Genomic DNA, 20,152 nt, shown 5'->3' with positions numbered 1-20,152 from the left:
TGATTGCTAATTTAACACCCAGCTCAGCTTTATTCTCAAACAGTTTAGCTAGCAAAACCAGAAAAACCAGGGGTAACATTTTGCAAGGCAGTTGTTTCAAAAATACTACAGAACAATCATTCATGAAAAAGACTGCTTATTGTGCGCGAGATACATAATTGCACGAGCCACAGCGAATCCCGCAAATTCTTCTCTGCAGTGTAAAGATGTTCATACCGGGCAAAAGGTGGATAAAGAACGTTTGCAGAAATTGATCATCACTAATTCTACCCCAGGTTTGCTACGGCATTTTAACCCAGCTCGGCAGTGTAAAGACATCTTAAGTTAGCCTAATGTTAGACAACGAATGATTATGTACATACCGTTACTTTTATAACAACCGTTTTTTATTCAGTAAATAGTAAGTGGTTATAGTTGGCGTGCCAACTGACTGACGTCACACAGGCGACACTGGTTGGATCCGGTTGGATCTCTGGGAAGTGAGGTCCAAAAACACACCTGCAATTACCACTTCTCGCCATTGGTACTGCCAAAGAGAACGAAACGGAAATCTTCGAGATTGTAACTAAGTGTTTCACCGGATATTTCGGACCTAACTTGTCAAACCTTGAGCAAAGACTCTGTGCTGCCATCGCATGCTACTCCTGCCAGTCACAGGCTTAAAGGGAAATGTAAAATACATTTTGATGGCACATTGGTAATATGGTTAAAAAAGACATGTCAATTGCAATGTATACATTTTCTAGATATTCGTCTCCCATTGTGTAAAAATTGACCTGAGTGCTGCAATCACCAGGACAACTGAACCCACTGTCAATGTAGCCGAGTCATAAGCATAGCCAAGGCAGAGGTGTGTTTTCGATACACGGAATGGCAATTAAGATATCTAGACAATAGTATTATTTTTAACATTTCAACAAGGGACAATTAGAGTGTAGTTTCCCTTTACATTCTGTACAATTGGTGCAGGTTTTGCAACAGAAGTTTATTTCCAATGGGAAGCAGGGGAAAGAATTACCTGCAACCAATCAGGGAACAGATGGTCATCTGCAACCAATTGGAAAATAGCTAGAATTTTGGTGACGCACGCACAGGAACTTGCATGACAAACATGAAATGGCATATGTCTAAAATGCAAAAAGTGTCTTTAATATTAGGTTTGATATGTTGCTCAATATTACTGTGTTAGATGACATTATTGGTTGTCTATAAGCATTATTGGTTGTCTTTGCCCAAAATACGCTACTGCTAGGTTATCTTGTAAGAAAAATAAGCACTCAATGTGCTCCTAGTAATAGCAGCGTTTCGAATGGAACTCTTGTATTTGGAGTGTGAAAATGAACTTTTGTGACCACCAGTCACCACAGATGTTGCCAGGTCCACAAAACTGCGATAGACACTTTAATTATAAGCTATCATTAAATATTTATGGAGCACCTGTGGAACAGGCAGTTGGCAATGGAAAAAGGATAAAATACATACAAAATAAAATAAGCAGAATAAGATGATGGAACCAGAAGGGTAAAATCAAGTTCTTATAGATGAGCTATCTTAAATAGATTTCAGCTGAGCAATATAAAAATAAATTACACTTTCACAGAAGTGAAGAAAATAATCAGTGCCACCTGTGATTTCCTCAGGACCGTGTGTGCAGTTAAATCACAAAATGCCTTCAGAGATTTTACCAAAAAGGGCTGTGCCCGAGTTGCACTACCAATGTTGAGACAAACAGGATTTCACACTATCAGTCTATCTGTTGCATTTCTAGGCGTTGCTCCAGCAACCACAGAAACAGGCAAAGCATATTCGACAGGGTGCCCGCCCAGCCGTCTTTCCTTCTCAAGACGAACATCTGCCCTGAAATACGGCGGATAAATTGGGCACCAGCACAACTGGCCTCGTCTGTTAGTTTTGCGAAACTAATTAGTATTCAGAGATTAAAATGAAACTGTCACTGTACCATTGTAAGAATAACACGGTTTAGTTTTTTTTTTTTTTGTGGGCACTGAAGTTAATGCGCAGTTTTTTATCATTGACATCAGAGATTCTTTTTGACCGTTCGTGATGGCTGTCGCTGAGTGAACTTCCTGCCTATGTTCACGTGAGTGTAGATCGTTTATGGTGATGTTGTCATGAGGGAGGCTTCCATGATGGGCAGTGCCCTCAGTTTTTTTTGTGGCTAAGACATGCTCTGTGGCATTTCTCCGAGAGTAGCGTGTGGAAATAAGAGCACATTCTGCCTGGCAGTGTTAATAGTGCACTCTTTCAATTTGTGGGATTTGCTCTGCTTCCTGTAGTCTGAATGTGGACTAAGGCTGTGGCTGAAAATTGACATTCAGATAACTTTATTGACCATCACATGACAGAAATTTGCCTTTAGTAAAATACGAGCTAAAGATGAAAGTTAAAGCACAAACCGCACCATATGGCAAGCAGCTGAGTCAGTTAAAGATTCAGGAAACTGGATTCAAAATGTAGTTATACCCCCAGAAGGGACAATTGATAGTCATCTTAATATTTCTTTCAAGTAGTTAACCCAGTTATAACCATTAAATTGTAATAAACACTGTTGGATTATCGTGACCTGTTCAGCAGACGAGGACGGGGTAGGTGTGTTTCCTCCATTCGTTTAATATTCATAAGAATAAGACGCATCATATGTAAACCATTCCTTCTGGTTTTCCAGTGCACCATTAGACCACCCAAGAATACGAAAGAAAGCTCCATAATTCAGATAATTAATACCCATATTTAAATATCAGTGATATTGCAGCGGTCAGTTGATTCTGGATAGGCCTGTGTTCTATCTTAACATTAGCAATAATTTTTTAATCTTTACTTTTCAGATGAGTTTTAGTTTAAGATGACTAAAACACGAAAGAACTACAGTTCATGCCCATGCATGATAGAAGCGCAAGTTCATCCTCTGCAAAGCAGGGCTGTAGGGACCTGGACCATTCTATTTGCGCAATCATGAGGTCATTGAAAATCTACAAAAATAAGATGAAAGCCATGAACGACTTGCTAGCGTAAGACAAAGACAACCACAACGTGGGCTAAAGATTGAAGCAAACAAATAGAATAAAGCTTAGACCACCCTATAACCTGTTATGTTACACTACTAAGATGGAGCATGGAGCAAATGATAGCCTTACTAAAACGATACAATCACCTCAAAGAGCATAGGCCTACGTTTAGTCTAGGAGAAAGTAGAAATTGCAGAAATATTGACATCTTTCTTGTTTATTTTGTTTAAGTTATAGGCTAATGATACATGAGCTTCAATATGTTACGACTGATGTCTCCTCATAATGAACTGTATGTTTTAATGTTACTCCACAATGAACTGAATGGTTTTAAAATGTGTTTTTACAGTGTTTTCAAACTACTATCCTTAATGTGATTAACATTTGAAAAGTTATTGTTTAATTGTAAATCCTGAAATTGACTCATTTACTATCCTTAGAACATTAGTATTGAACTTGAAATTGTTTTTCATTCAATCAGTCGGTTTTCAGAAATCTTCATAAAAACACCTGCACTTTCAACCAGCTGACTGGACCAGAAATTTTGGCCAATTTCAAATGCCAACAGCACACCATAGGATAGAGATACAGACAAAATGACAACACATATTGAAAGATGAAGTATTGAAGAGTACTTTCCACTATAGTTTTGATTTTGTTCGTAAATAGTTTTTTGGCTACATTCCAAAGAAGACATGTTGTAAGTTTAACTTTTTCTGTGTTGACAATACAGCAAAAAGGCTGGTCATGTCTATTTCAAATGCCATTTACAGGCCATAGGATAGGAGTGGAGACAAAATGAAAATAGCTATTGAGAGCTAAGAGATTACAGATTTGAATAGAAAAAGTTTGTATTGTTAAGATTTTTTAAATATATATTTATTTATCAACAAATCATGAAGTGGGCTTATTTGGAACACCCATGGACTTAAAGGGTACGTTAGGTACCCATTAAGCCCATGCCAGACTTTTGACATATTTTGACAAATTAAACAATAAAAACATTAGAAATTGGTATAAATGAATTATTGACACTTCAAATGAGAGATTAGACATTCATTATAACTAAAATGTTCTCACCCTATATGTCGTTCAGTATTTTATTATGACACTTGTAGCAGAACCGGGATGAAATAAGCTAACTGTAACTGAAGCAGACTGAAACCCTTTTCACCCCACCCCCTAGCACTCCTGTCCAGTTGAATTGTTTCAGGTTTTTTTAATAGATAGATGTTCTTGGCTGGCATTGTTAGCGTGTGTTAAGCTGCTTGTGATTTAGCAAATACACTCACTGGTCTGGGAACGTTAGTAGCATCTGGTTCTGTTGGTCATATAACTCAAATGAGTGTTATTATCTCTCCTGTTGTACGTCACTCAAGATAGGAGTGTCTGCTAAATGTAGTAATGATGTAATGTGATGTGGTGCGCATTGTCCTTGCCCATTCCCCAGCCTGTAGACTGACCTCTTGCTGCTTTGTCTTCAGTGCCATGGCGTCCACGGTAACGCTGGAGGATGCCCTGTCCAATGTGGACCTTCTGGAGGAGCTGCCCCTCCCGGACCAGCAGCCCTGCATCGAACCCCTGCCCTCCTCCCTCATTTACCAGGTCAGAACCACGCCTAGGGCCACCTGGGTGTTGCTAGGCTGCTTCAGGATACGTGTTCTCGTACCTACCATGCAGACAAATATGGTAGCCATTTTCTCTCCACAAAGGTTCTGCCCGTTACTGTTTTCAGATTTCTCACCCTTATGACTGCTCTTGGTTCTGTCTGTCTGTATTTAAAATAAGCTCAGTGACAGCCACAGCATTGAGCTGGAATTAAAGTCTGTGGCCCACACATCTCACAGTAGGACTCTCCTCTGCCCCTCCCATACTGTATATACCTGCTGTGTATATGTGTATTTTAACATGGACTGCTAATGCCCCTAGTAGCCATTTCTGAAGTTAAGTATTGGAGTGCTGGGCCTAGGGTAAGATAACGTGTGGAAGGAGGCTCAGAAATCTCTGAAAATGAAATTGTTTATGAGTTATTTTAAATATATATGAATGTGTATATATTCTGTAATCTATATTAGTTCTGTGCAGCTCCTCTCTTGACTTACGTGTGTGTGTTTTCACCTTTTCATCAGCCCAACTTCAACACCAACTTTGAGGATCGGAATGCCTTTGTCACCGGCATCGCCAGATACATTGAGCAAGCCACCATCCACTCCAGCATGGTAACGCACGTCCCCCGCCCTCCTGCTAGCTCGCTGCTTCTGTGAGCGCTTACAGAAGGACGGCTTCAGTTTTATGGAGACGGGCTCGTGTTAATGAACTGGCTGTATAACTCAGCTTAATCTCTGTCCGTCTGTGCCCTGACCTGGGGAGGGAGCTCGGAGCCAAACTCACTTGCGGGAAAGAAAAGGGATTGTGGGAAACATCGGCGGCATCAGAAAGCTAGCTACGGCCCAGAGAGGGCTGGCAGGCCCCGTTTGGCTCTGTGCGTCGCCCTCGGGGAGTTTTCTGACACCTTGACCCAGCGGGCATGTGCCACCCGAGTCGCCACGGTGACAAATGGCTGTTACCGCGGTTTTACTGCGCGAGAATGGTGGCGCTTTGTGCCTTATTAGCGCAGGGTAATTGCTTTGCGAAGCTGAGTGATTTGAATCAAGCTGCACTTTGTATGCAGGGAGCAGCAGCACTGCACGCTTCGCTGAGGGCTTCGCTACATCAAAGGACCCTTTCACTCTGTGTGTGTGTGTGTGTGTGTGTGTGCGCATGCGTGTGTGTGTGCGTGTGTGTTTGTGTGTGTATTTGCATGTGTGTGTTTGTGTGCGTGCGTGTGTGTACGTGTGTGCGTTCGTGCGTGTGTGTGTATGTGTGTGTGCGCGTGTGTGTGCGCGTGTGTGTGTGTGCACGCGTGTGTGAGCGTGTATGTATGTGTGTGTGTGTGCGTGTGTGTGTGTGCACGTGTGTGTGAGCGTGTGTGCGTTCGTGTGCGTATGTGTATGTCACTGTGTGTGTGTGCACGCGTGTGTGCGTTCGTGCGCGTGTGTGTATGTGTGTGTGTGTGTCACTGTGTGTGCGCGTGTGTGTGTGCACGCGTGTGTGAGCGTGTGTGCGTTCGTGCACGTGTGTGTATGTGTATGTCACTGTGTGTGTGCGCCCGTGTGTGTGTGTGCACGCGTGTGTGAGCGTGTGCGTTCGTGCGCGTGTGTGTATGTATGTGTGTATGTCACTGTGTGTGTGTGTGCGCGTGTGTGCACGCGTATGTGTGTGTGTGTGTGTGTATGTGTGTCACTGTGTGTGTGTGTGCACGCGTGTGTGAGCGTGTGCGTTCGTGCGTGTGTGTGTATGTATGTGTGTGTGTCACTGTGTGTGTGTGTGTGCGCGCGTGTGTGTGCACACGTGTGTGAGCGTGTGTGCGTTTGTGCGCGTGTGTGTGTGTCACTGTGTGTGAGGAGGAAGAGAGAGACACTGAAAGACTTACGCTGGAGTGGAATGAGACCCTTGTTTATTCATCTGGAATTTGGAGCAATGCCAATAATATCCCAGGGGTCATGTACTGTGTATAATGGATGGATATAATGGATTGTATTCAGGATGATTTTGATTTGTATAGCGTATATTATGATGTCAAAATTTTTCATTAATTCATTCATTCATTCATTCATTCATTCATTTTTTTGCTGTCTTCATTTCAGTTGGCGATACATTTGAATTAAAATATACTGTGCATGCGTGTGTTTGGTCCTGTGATATCCACTCTGGTTTTATGGGTACAGTAAGAATAAATCTGTCATGGCATGGTGATCTGCTGGCTGTTCTCAAAGAGCCCACAGTAAGGCCTTTCTCTCTTTAGAATGAGATGCTGGAGGAGGGACAGGAGTATGCTGTGATGCTGTACACCTGGAGAAGCTGCTCACGGGCTATACCCCAAGTAAGGCTGTGTGTGCGTGCCTACGTGCGTTTGCTTGAAAGTGTTTGTGGCTGTTATGTGTGTCTGACACTGTGTCTTTGTCTGTTGTGTATGTGTGTATGTGTATCGGTCTGTGTCTGTGTGTTTGTATGTGAGAGACTGCATGTATGTGTATCGTGTGCATGCATGCGTGCATGCGTGTGATTTCACAGCTCTGTCTGACTGCACTGGTTCCCTGCTATTTCTCCTCTCTCAGGTAAAATGCAATGAGCAGCCCAACAGAGTGGAGATTTATGAGAAGACTGTGGAGGTCCTGGAGCCAGAGGTCACCAAGCTTATGAACTTCATGTACTTCCAGGTAACGCAGCCAGTCATAAAACAACAAGGCAGCTCTGATGTCTTTTTACAATCATAGGTGCAGACATGGCACTAGGGTATTTTTCATTGACTTAAATGTTTCCTAAGTATAGTGTTGGCCAAGCTTTTATTTTTACAGTTTGGAGCCATTTAACCTCATATTCTGAATTCTAGACCATTTTACTGTGATACAATGTCTGCAATAAATCTGCAATAAGAAAGAATGCCTGCTACAAAAGCACAGTAACAGTGTTCCTCCTCCTCTCCCTCCAGCGTACCGCGATCGATCGTTTTTGCGGAGAGGTGCGCCGTCTGTGCCACGCCGAGCGGAGGAAGGACTTTGTGTCGGAGGCGTACCTGCTGACCCTGGGGAAGTTCATCAACATGTTCGCCGTGCTGGACGAGCTCAAGAACATGAAGTGCAGCGTGAAGAACGACCACTCCGCCTACAAGAGGTAGCCAGGCCACGCGTTTCCTCCTGTGAATTACCCAGAATTCACTTCCCGTCTGTACTGACTTCCTGAAGAAGCTTTTCTCTGTGTTACAGAAAGCGACCCAGTTTGGAAGTTCCTAAATTTTGCAGCCTCAACCCACTTAATTAGCCGTTCCGTTTTCTGCAGCTTGCTGCCTAACGTTACGTACAAGATAAGTTGTACAGTGTAATAATGCAGTTTTTTTTTTAAAAAGAGAAGCAGTACATTCTGCCCTCCTTTTGTATTTTTTTTTGCTTTATTCCGACGGATAGAAATCAGAGAGGAACAGAGAAGGGATGACTGCTCAGATGGTGCCATGCTGGGGTTCGAACCCTGACTGCACCGGGGAGTCTCATATGGCACAGGAGTTGGGTGCCCTATAGACTGCCCCATGTGCACTCATGGGTGCACTTTTCAATGGACAAATTCACACAAAAAAAAAAAAAAAATACTTTTACCGTATACACATGATAAAACGGCCAGACCATACATATGAAAAATGTATACTCATTTTTCCAAAGACACAATTATTATTATTTTGGCCAAAAATTCACAGATTTTTTAAAAATGTTTTCTGACTGGCCTCATAGCATTTCTCAGCCGACCAGTATATCCCATCTGAGAAACCAGTCACTTAGTTTAAACAATCTGCGAGAATGAATCAAGTGTAAGATGCTTCTCTGGATATCGTGTCTTGTAAAACTAATGCATATCAGATTGCTAAGGGCCAAGAGATGGCAGCATTGATCCACCGCTTGTGTCATTGCAAGAGCAGGCGACCCCCGCCTACTGTAGAAATGGCTTCGGTATCTGATGTTTGCTGTCATGCTGTTCAATTCATCATTTACTATTTAGTCATTGGCAGAAGCTTTTAGCTAATAGCTGTTTAGAGAAGTGCATTTCACGTGGCAAGCAAATGGCACAAGAGCTAAAAATAAGATTCCATACTCTCTGTGCCATTGTCAAAGTGCATGCCTCAAGACCTCCAAGATAAAGGGGGCAAAATAGTTTTTTTTAGTTAGTTTGCATGCAAACATCGACTGCGTTTATGGTGCAGCTAAATATTAAACGGTGATCTGCATTCTGTACAGTTGGGTTGAACTCATGTTTCTTTTATAATTAAATACCTTTTCATTTAAAAGCTTTAATGGAACAGTCAGAATTGCACAGGCTTTAGGAGTGGTGCAGCAACAAAAATGCTCCGTCTCAGTCCAAGCTCAGTCTGAGTAGAGTTTATACTGGAGCAGCAGTCCTCCCAGTCTTGAATGGGTTAGGAATCTGGGGCAGTATGCATAAAATGATTTTGGATCTGGGTTTCCCTTTCATATCCTTCTGCACTCCTGATCTCCTGCTCACATGTGTTATGAATAGATACAGTGCCATGTAAAAATATTTGCCCCCTTCCTGATTTCCTCTATTAGTGCATATGTCACACTGAATGGTTTCAAATTTTAGACAAAATGTAACATTAGACAAAGGCCACCCGAGTAAACACAAAACACATTTTTTAAATGATTATTTCATTCATTTAATGAAAACAGTTGTCAAACACCCATATCACCCATGTGAAAAAGTAATTGTGCTCTTTGTTACTCAGTCAACCAAATTGAATTGATAATTAGATTGAGCTGATTGAACACAGCTCCGCTTGATTGTAGCCAGGCCTGTTAAATCTAAACCTCGCTCATATTGAACATTACCATCAGTGAAGTGGTCTCCACAAAGTTTCTTCAAGCACACTGTGCTACGATGAAAGGAAATTCCAGAAGAGATGAGGGGAAAAAAGTTGAAATATATCAGTCTGGAAAAGCAAATTCTAAGGCTGTAGGATTCTACCAAACTACAGTGAGAGCCATTATCTCCAAATGGAAAACACTTGGAACAGTGGTGAATCTTTGGCCACTCTAGCCTCAGCTAAGGTCAGTGTTCAGGACTCCACAATAAGAAAGAGACTGGGGTAAAAATGGATTTTGTGGGAGAGTAGCGAGGTGGAAACCAGTGCTAACCAAAAGAAACATCAATCTTCTCACATTTGCGAAAAAGCACCTGGATGATTCCCAGGCCTTTTGGGATAATATTCTATGGACAGATGAGTCAAAAGTTGAACTTTTTGGATGACATGGGTCCCATTATGTCTGGTGTAAAGCAGATGCAGCATTTCACAGTAAGAACATCATGCCTAAAGTCAAACATTGGGGTGGTGGTGTGATGGTGCAATTAAAGTTTTGGAGTGGCCTGGCTGCAGTCCTGACTTGAACACAATAGAGATGTGGCAGGACCTGAAATGAGCAGTTCATGCTTGAAAGCCTACAAATTTGTATGAATTAAAGCAGTTTTATGAAAAAATGTGATATCAAATTATAGAAAGCATTTGGTTGCAGTCATTGCTGCTGAAGGTGGTATGATCAGTTATTAAGTCTAAGGGGGCGACTAAAGGGTGTTATGGGTGTGTGAAAACATTTTTAATTAAATAAATGAATAATTTAAGATGTTTTTTTGCTCAGGTTCCCTTTGTTTAAAATTGGATTTTGTCTAAAGACCTGAAACCATTCAAATGTGCAATAATAGAGGAGATCAGGAAGGAGGCAAATACTTTTTCATGGGACTGACTGCAGGGGCTGGAGATCCTGCACAGGCTGTGGTAGTCCCGTCTACAGAGACCTTGGCTCTGGAATATCAGCCCAGCAGCAGATGTGCCATTTCATTGCATGGCATCATGTTAATTTGGCACACTCTTATCTGCTGTTTCTCAGACCTGCTGTCACAGCCTGTAACACTGATCCTGTTTCTCCCTCGTGGGGCACACATATATACAGTGTCTCTTTCTTACTTAAACACATTCTCACTCTCTCTCTCTCTTCCCCTCGCACCCTCTCTCGACCCACTCCCTCAGAGCTGCCCAGTTCCTCAGGAAGATGTCGGAGCCCCAGTCAATTCAGGAGTCTCAGAACCTGTCCATGTTCCTGGCCAACCACAATAAAATCACCCAGGTAGCTACCTCCACCCTCCACACACTACCTGTATGAACTAGCACACTCTGCTCACTACCTGTATGAGTTAGCACACTCTCCTCACGACCTGTATGAGCTAGTACACTCTCCTCACTACCTGTGTGAGTTAGCATACCCTCCTCATTACCTGTATGAGTTGGCACACTCTCCTGACTACCCGTATGAGTTAACATACTCTCCTCACTTCCTGTATGAGTTAGCATACTCTCCTCATGACCTGTATGAGCCAGCACACTCTCCTCATGACCTGTATGAGCCAGCACACTCTCCTCACGACCTGTATGAGCTAGTACACTCTCCTCACTACCTGTATGAGCTAACACACTCTGCTCACTACCTGTATGAGCTAGTACACTCTCCTCATGACCTGTATGAGCTAACACACTCTGCTCACTACCTGTATGAGTTAGCATACCCTCTTCATGACCTGTATGAGCTAGCATACTGTCCTCATTAACTGTATGAGTTAGCACACTGTCCTCACGACTGGTATGAGCTAGCACGCTCTGCAAACAACCTGTATGAGCTAGCATACTGTCCTCAGGACCTGTATGAGCTAGTACACTCTCCTCACTACCTGTATGATTTAGCATACCCTCCTTGTGACCTCTATGAGCTAGCACACTCTGTACATGGCTCCACTCTCCTCATGACCTGTATGAGCTAGCACACTCTTCTCACGACCTGTATGAGCTAGTACACTCTCCTCACTACCTGTATGAGTTAGCATACCCTCCTCATGACCTGTATGAACTAGCACGCTCTGCAAACAACCTGTATGAGCTAGCACACTCTGTACACGACCTGTATGAGCTAGCATACTCTCCTCATGACCTGTATGAGCTAGTACACTCTCCTCACGACCTGTATGAGTTAGCATACCCTCCTCATGATCTGTATGAGCTAGCACACTCTGTACACTACCCCACTCTCCTTATAACCTGTATGAGCTAGCATACTCTCCTCACGACCTGTATGAGTTAGCACGCTCTGCAAAAGACCTGTATGAGCTAGTACACTCTCCTCACACCTGTGACTGATTGTAACCCGAGGGCTTCCTCTGCCCTACAGTCTCTGCAGCAGCAGTTGGAGGTCATCAACGGCTACGACGAGCTCCTCGCCGACATCGTCAACCTGTGCGTGGACTACTACGAGAACAAGATGTACCTCACACCCAACGAGAAGCACATGCTGCTTAAAGTAAGCTCCGCCTCCTTTTTAGAAACCAAGAATACCGTCTTTGCTACCAGTGCCATCCTGTGGCAGGATTTGGATTTTCAAAACTAAGCGGATTAATAATGTAATCGACCAATTAAGCAATTAATCAATGAGCTAACTGATACTTTATCTGTACTCCTTTAGTTATTTTGCACTGTTTATGGGTTCATGGCTTACGACTTATATGTATGTATGTATGTATGAAGCTGAATTTCTCATTCAATGTAATGTCAAGCAGATGAGTTTTTCCAATTGTTGTTTCTGACAATGCTTTGTGCAGGTCATGGGTTTTGGTTTGTATCTGATCGACGGGGCCAATAGCAATATTTACAAACTGGAAACCAAGAAGAGGATAAACCTGTCCAAGATTGACAAGTTTTTTAAGGTGAGGGTTGCTTGCCTGTCTTCTGTATTTGTGTTTGTATGCTTGCTTACGTATACCTGTTTATTTGTTCCTCTTGCATGAGTGTATTTGAATGCATGTGCATTTTAGTTTTTTATATGCATCTGTTGCTGGTGTGTGTGTTTGGTCTGATTGTGCATTTGAGAGTGTGTAATAGAGTGTGTATTTTTGAGTGAGTGTGTATGTGTTTGCGTGAGAGAAAAAGACTGTGTGTGTGTGTGTGTGTGTGTGTGTGTGTTTGAGAGTGAAAGCAAGCGTTTGAGTTTGAGAGATTGCTTTCTCGTCTCACTGTCTCCATTGTACTGAGTGCACATCAGGTCAGTAATCAGGAATCACACCTGAGTTCATCCCCGGCTACACCCCCTCCCCCCCACCACTATCACTGTCACTTGCCTGCCAGCTGTCCTTCTCATTGTGAAAAGAAGATGCTCAGTTCCTGTTGCAGACCTGCACTGCCACTTGTCTTTTTTAATTTTCCTCATATCTCTTGAGCATAAAATGAAGAGAAAGCTGGCTGTTAGGTTCATTTCCTCCCTCCCCCCTCCACCCCAGGACGTGGAAGATGTGGCAATAGGTTTGGAAGAGCAGTCAATTCGCCTCCCTCCCTCTCTCGCTCTCCTTTTCGTTCTTTCCCTCTCCCTGTCTCATTCTCTCCCTCCCTCTCTCTGGTTTGTCTCCCAAACCTGGGGGGGGAGGCTTGGGGCTGGGTGCTGGGGGGCTGGGGGGCTGGGGCAGATGAGCATTATCTGTGCACGGTTTTTGAGTATTCGAAACGGAAGATGAAAGTCCCTCTCTCTCCCTGTCTCTCCCTCTCCTATCCTGTCTTGTTTCACCAATCGCCAACAGCAACTCCAGGTGGTGCCGCTCTTTGGTGACATGCAGATCGAGCTGTCACGCTACATCAAGAACAGCGCGCACTTTGAGGAGAACAAGTCCAGGTGAGACGGACGAGCACGGGCGCCACCAGCCTTGGAGGGTTTCACTTTCAAAGTGACAAGCCCCTTCATTTATCATTAACAGTTCTGTGTTGTATGTATTTATTGTTATTTTTGGTGAATTTACATGTTGTGTCAAAAGTTACACATTTCCAAGGCCTAAATTGGCTGGCTTGAATTGCAAAGGAACCAGTAAGCACCGAAGCCATCAAAAGCACTGAAGCCATCAAAGATTTGAGTCTCTTGCAAAAGGGCATGTATGCACAGTGAACCTACCCTATATAAAGAAAAGTGAATAAATAAAATAAATAATAAATTGTGAATTTCTGCCATGGGGCAGGTGTACCAATGGGAGCTGGTCAGTGAACGCTAGACTTCCCTTGTCTCTTTGCCTCTGCTCCTCAGGTGGTCCTGCACGTCGACGGGCAGCAGCCCCCAGTACAACATCTGTGAGCAGATGCTGCAGATCCGCGACGACCACATGCGCTTCATCTCTGAGCTGGCGCGCTACAGCAACAGTGAGGTGGGTGTCCCTCTCAGCCATGTGACCCTCGCTCCAAGTCTCAGTCAGAGTGTTAAAACTGTGGCCTGAAGTTTTTATGCCTCCGTGACTGCACAGCCGTGGGAATTTCTTCACATTTGGCACAGACGTCCACTAGGACTCAGGGATGAACTGATTAAATTTTGGTGGTCAAAGGTCGAGGTCACTGTGACCTCACAAAATGTTTTTTTTTTCCTTAGCAAAGGCATACAACCGGGAGGCGGTATTTATAGTTAATTATTATTTTTTTATTGCTTATAACGTACATAATGCATGTGATTAAAGCCATGGTGTGCATGCAGCCAAAATAATATAAGTTAAATTAACTTAATAGCTTTTGGAAAAAAATCACTTTGCAAAGCAAGGGGCCCCAACGGCGTTAATGACAGAAAAACATGTATGTAGTTTCGTCTTGTTGTAGTTTGAAAGTGTCCACATCCTGATATGACGGAGGTTATATCCTCTCGTTCTTCTCGCACCTTGAGTTGTGCTGCTGATTAAAGAGGAGCTGAAGAAAACGTGTTCAAAGTGTTCCTAATTAACGGCTGGAGTTTAAAATCATTCCTTTTGTGTGTCGCTGTGAAAAGGCCCCTGCTGGGCCGGCCTATAAGAAGGCGGTTTGATGTCGATTGCTTCTCGCCCAAATTGGAGTGGGCTACAGTTCTCTTGCATGAATATATATATATTCATTCGGGTCACAGTATAGAGAATCATCCTCCATTAGGGTCACAGAGTAGAGGATCATCCTCCATTAGGGTCACAGTGTAGAGGATCATCCTCCATTAGGGTCACAGTGTAGAGGATCATCCTCCATTCGGGTCACAGAGTAGAGGATCATCCTCCATTAGGGTCACAGTGTAGAGGATCATCCTCCATTAGGGTCACAGTATAGAGGATCATCCTCCATTAGGGTCACAGTATAGAGGATCATCCTCCATTTGGGTCACAGTGTAGAGGATCATCCTCCATTTGGGTCACAGTGTAGAGGGTCATCCTCCATTAGGGTCACAGTGTAGAGGATCATCCTCCATTTGGGTCACAGTGTAGAGGGTCATCCTCCATTAGGGTCACAGTGCAGAGGATCATCCTCCATTTGGGTCACAGTGTAGAGGGTCATCCTCCATTAGGGTCACAGAGTAGAGGATTATCCTCCATTTTGGTCACAGTGTAGAGGATCATCCTCCATTTGGGTCACAGTGTAGAGGGTCATCCTCCATTAGGGTCACAGAGTAGAGGATTATCCTCCATTTTGGTCACAGTGTAGAGGATCATCCTCCATTAGGGTCACAGTGTAGAGGATCATCCTCCTTTAGGATCACAGTATAGAGGTTTGTCCTTCATGAGGGTCACTGTTTAGGGCATCACCTTGCATTAAACTCCCAGTTTTCAGCCTCCATTTTGGTCTCCACCTCCAGGTGGTGACGGGGTCTGGACGCCAGGAGTCCCAGAAGACTGATTCTGAGTACAGGAAGCTGTTTGACCTGGCCCTGCAGGGCCTGCAGCTTCTGTCCCAATGGAGTGCCCATGTCATGGAAGTGGTGAGTCTCCCAGCCGTCGGATTAGTCAGCCACTTCGCATGGTCACATGGCACAGGGTGGGCCTTTGGCCTCACTCCCTTCCTTTGTCATTTCACTCATCTGAAGTAACGACTGATTGGCCAGTTGGTTTCTGCTATATTGCTTTCCCCTGTCCATGCTCTGTAGATCAGGTGAAGGGTGAAAATGAAGGAGTGATGTCACTTTGCAGTTTTCAGACTCAGCCCTCGCCTTTCTTGGTGCCTCTTAGCTTTCTTCTGCCCTGAAGTGGGTTCTGCTGTTGTTTCTTTTTGAAGTTTTTCTCTGTGCTTGAATTAAGCTTAAGAAAAGCTGAGAGCTCTCTCAAATTCCCTGACAGACTTTAAAACCTAAAGTTTGTTCAATTTCAAATCATGAACTGAAGGGGGGTGGGTTGGTTTATCCTCTCAGAACTCATGCAGTACTTGTGATAAGGGTGAATATTTGACAGCCTTGTTTTGGTTTCTTGGTGCGTCCCAGTTTTTCAGGTCACTGCTTGTTTCTGCTGTCCCCAGGTCAGAAAGCTAATTCTTGGTTTAAATCGTCATATCAGTTCAAACGACTCTTTGTGCAAACCCTTCAGTTTGGATTCAACGGCATGTCAGATTCTGCAGTGACAGTGGAACGCTCTTTCACAGATGCCCACACAAGTCACACAAGCGGATTGTTTTATTTTCCCCGGATTTTTCCATTTGTTCCTGTATATGTTGTGTTCACTGAGTGACAAATGCAAACACTGCCATTGGAATTCCCAGAATGCTTTGCACTGGAGCAGACAGTTGACTATTAGGGCTTTCTTAGCCAGCAGTTAGCCAGGAATTCATGGTTTTCTGGAAATCTAGCTACTGTTGGCAAATGTTTACATTAGTGAGAAGCGTTAATCAGGGTGCTTCTTTTTTATGCAAGAGATGTCGATCGCAGAATAATAAAAATGCATTCCATATTTGGATACATTATTTATAATGACAGACAAAGGTCAGGTTATTTTGAATGTTGTTTGCCTGCTAGATGTCTGCACAGAAAAATTTGGAAAGGATTTTAACCAGGAACTTGTGTGGAGTTGTTGTTAATACTGCTTTGGGGCAGTGTTGTTTTTGTCATTTAAAATGATGACAATTTTTAGTAAAAATATAAAATAAAATTTAAGTGCATCAGCAGAGCTTTGATGTTATTAAATGAATTTAAGCCCATTATATTTGCATAAAGCTCAATGCCATCAAGGAATATCCAATTCTTCTCAGCTGCTTGTGGGTGAGAAATAAAAGAATACGCAAAACTGTGCATGTTTTATCAACGTTTTGTCAGCTCTACACTGACACTTGGAGAATATTCACATGAAAGATCACACACATATGCAGTTGGGTGGGATTGGATAGCTGTAATTACTTCTGTTCAAATAAAATGTTATGCCCAAACAAATGCATGCAGTTACCAATATTTATTTAACTCAACCAAGTTTAATTAACAAAAACTGTGTTTTTTAAAATAATTTTATGTTTTATATTAATCTTTCATGTCTTTGTCTTCAGAAAAGTAAAGCTGCTTTGTGACAGTGATGTTCACACTGCAGCTGGACATTGCTGTATGCACATGTGAAGCAGTGTTCACTCATGTAAAAGGGACATGCACTGTCACAACTGAAGTATAGTCAGAAACACTCTGAGTATGTTACAAAGTATTTTATTGTCATGGCATTGACTAGAGGCAGGCCATTAAATGTGGCAAAACATTTAGGAAAAAAGTTAGGACTAAAATACTTGGTATATCCCATATACTTTTTGTCAACTAAAATAAATATGATTTTTAGTTATTTTTGTCTTGAACAAAATGAATACAGAATGCATGACTAAAATGTAAAAACTGAAATGCATTTTAGTCAGAAGACTTGAGACCATGAGTAAAACAAGAACTAGTGGCAAAAACAACACTGCTCTGGGCCCATGGCTGTCGATACCCCAAAGATACGTATCATTGCAAATTCATGGTTTTTGGATAACCTTAGTTTTTAGTGGGTTTTTAACACATAATTACACTAATGCTCACTAGCTCAGAGGCACAGTGAATTATAATCCTATAACATTATAACACTATAATTCGTTGAAGCACATTGGTAAGGCCTGTCTGGTTTCTTTCTGCTGTTCTGTCTCCTGCTCCATCTCTTCCTGTTACCCTGGGAGATGAATAAACTTTTAGTTTGTAATTTATATTTAAGCCAACAGCAGTCGTGAGTTACTTAGTCTCATCTGATCAAAAGGGACAGGTCTGTGCTTTCACCATAAAGATGACTGACTGGCTGAGGTAATCATGGTTTGGCTTTTATAACATTTGTTGAAGGTAAAGAGCTCTTGCCTGCATATTAGGCAGTTCAAAGTTTTGTTGTATCTATTATTTAACAATCACATGTGATGTTCACTTAATAAAAAAAGCAGAAAAGTGAGACATTGAGGTTGTTCACTTTTAGGCTGTAATGTAGCCGACACAGAAAATGAAAGGAAATCACATTAATAAGCTACTGACAGCACTGTCTGCAATGAAAATTAGTTCCAATATAGGACCCAAAAATAAGAGGTGTCTTCAGACACATTAATTTTCTCTGCAGACATTGAGGTTGTTGGCTTTTGTCGCCTACACAGTGTATGAAAAGAAATCACATTAATAAACCACTGACAGTGCTGTTAGCAAGGAAAATTTATGTGGTCTGACATGCCCCTTATTTTCGAGTCCTGTATTAGCACTGATTGTGACAGTGGCTGTACAGGTTTTTTGTCAGTCAACCTATCGGTTTGACCCCACCCCTTAGTTGGTGGTTGTTAAGGTCACAGCGATGTCACTGTGGGTCTTGTCTGTCTTCTAACAGTACTCTTGGAAGCTGGTGCACCCGACAGACAAGTACTCCAACAAGGAGTGCCCTGACAATGCAGAAGAATATGAGAGAGCCACCAGATACAACTACACCAGCGAGGAGAAGTTTGCTCTGGTGGAGGTGAGTGGAGTCACTTACGTGGCTAAAAGCATCTGCTAAATAAATGTAATGTAATGAGTCTTCTTAGAACAACGAAAAATAAAAACGGGAAACTGTCAAATGAATTGCGTCCAAATTAATGGGAGCGAAACATCTGTTCATGCCTTAAACTTAGAAATATTTATAACTTCAAATCATTGCTCTGTATCTCAAATATCTCCTGGTAAACATTGTGTCCTCTGCGTAGTTTAATGTTGGTCAGTCTACAGCTGGGATCTCAAACTCATCCTGCAGGGTCACAGTGTACACAGGTTTTTGGTGCATTTTAGTGCTTTATTGAATAATTTAAGTCACAGATTAGCTAAAGGGCCCATACACTTTGATTGCTAGGCCTAAATTGGCTGCTGATTGAAAAGAAAATACAAAAACCTGCAGACACTGCAGCCTTCAAGACTTCATTTATAGCCATAGTCAATGGGAATAGGATTGCTTTAAGTGAACAGTGTGTTATGTGTATTTAATGTTAGAGACAAACACTAGAACCACTGGAGCTAGAATCTCTATTGTATGTGGCATATCTTTTCAGGCTGGTCCGAGTAGGTCTTGTAATTGATTGTGTATATGGCGACCAGTTCTTGTCTATGTAATGTGCCAGACTGACAGGTGACCGGATGTGCTGTTTCTCTCTGCCAGGTGATGGCCATGATCAAGGGTCTGCAGGTGCTGATGGGTCGCATGGAGAGCGTCTTCAACCACGCCATCCGCCACACCATCTACTCCGCCCTGCAGGACTTCGCCCAGGTCGCCCTAAGGGACCCCCTGCGCCAGGCTATCAAGAAAAAGAAAAATGTCATCCAGAGGTACGGATACCTGCATGGGACAAATAAAGCTTAGCTCAAAATGTAATGGTGACATCAGTACCCTCACAGTCTCCTAAAGAAGTTATTGTTGACCAGTGATGTGAAAAGGGGGCTTGATGCACAGAAATGCACACTGATGATCCAAATAAGATGGTAGTGTGACAGACCAGTGCAACTATAAGAACAAAAATGGCATATTGAGCAGATGCTTGGATTGTCTCCAGAATGAAGTCATTAAAAATATGCGGTATTTTTACACTCCATTTAGGCATCTGGTTGGGTTACACAGCTTAAATTCTTTCTACATGCAGTAAATTTCTACACCGGAATATTTTACTGTAAAATGTAAATATGTATAAAACGGGTCGTTTCGATCCTGGATGCTGATTGGCTGGGATGGCATTCTACAGTGATCATAAATCCGATACAATAACAGTTATTCAAACGGGCTGTTTGTATCACTCCATGGACGAACCGTAACTTACAAATAAATATTGCAAAATACATATTCTGTAATCAACTGTTTGTACTTTTGTTCCATTTGTTGTAACCGTTAATAGCAATATAGAAGCAATACAGCGCTCGAGGCTGTGCTGTATCGTGAGTGTAATCACAGATACCCAGGGGGTTGCTGTGGCCCACCGCATAGCATTGTGCCTAGCAACACCCCTGTAGCCGTGACTGTAGTGACGATACAGCTCTGCCCACAGTTCATTGGCTCTGCTTCTCATATCATATTGCTTAAATGAAATATAGGATGAGGAACATCAGTTGGATGAAGATGAGGTTTTGGTGCAATTAGTTTTCATTGTAATTCATTTGATGATTGTGGGAATTGACTTGTTATATTTTCCTTCCAGCTGTCTGCACTATGAATATCTGATAGGTGTCTCTTAGCTCTTGCAATTCTGA

At 42.7% G+C, this 20,152-nt stretch overlaps 1 protein-coding gene across 2 annotated transcripts in view; it reads left to right on the top strand.

Moving 5' to 3' along the window:
• cyfip1 (cytoplasmic FMR1 interacting protein 1) overlaps positions 1-20,152 on the top strand; it is a 69,824-nt gene that overhangs the window by 8,208 nt on the left and 41,464 nt on the right. Inside the window, exons 2-14 of one of the 2 annotated variants that reach the window (XM_035408325.1) lie at positions 4,511-4,631; positions 5,156-5,245; positions 6,871-6,948; positions 7,184-7,285; positions 7,558-7,739; positions 10,651-10,747; positions 11,840-11,968; positions 12,267-12,371; positions 13,236-13,327; positions 13,730-13,847; positions 15,281-15,403; positions 18,276-18,401; positions 19,074-19,240. In XM_035408325.1, coding sequence (XP_035264216.1) covers positions 4,515-4,631; positions 5,156-5,245; positions 6,871-6,948; positions 7,184-7,285; positions 7,558-7,739; positions 10,651-10,747; positions 11,840-11,968; positions 12,267-12,371; positions 13,236-13,327; positions 13,730-13,847; positions 15,281-15,403; positions 18,276-18,401; positions 19,074-19,240 — 1,526 coding nt within the window. In that variant the 5' untranslated portion in view covers positions 4,511-4,514. Of the gene's footprint in view, positions 1-4,510; positions 4,632-5,155; positions 5,246-6,870; positions 6,949-7,183; positions 7,286-7,557; positions 7,740-10,650; positions 10,748-11,839; positions 11,969-12,266; positions 12,372-13,235; positions 13,328-13,729; positions 13,848-15,280; positions 15,404-18,275; positions 18,402-19,073; positions 19,241-20,152 lie in introns of those variants that run through there. The other variant, XM_035408326.1, reaches the window with a different exon arrangement.

This window comes from Anguilla anguilla, chromosome 3 (genome assembly GCF_013347855.1).
Source record: "Anguilla anguilla isolate fAngAng1 chromosome 3, fAngAng1.pri, whole genome shotgun sequence".
NCBI classification, from domain to species: domain Eukaryota; kingdom Metazoa; phylum Chordata; class Actinopteri; order Anguilliformes; family Anguillidae; genus Anguilla; species Anguilla anguilla.
This window is presented reverse-complemented; position numbering and strand designations above follow the sequence as displayed.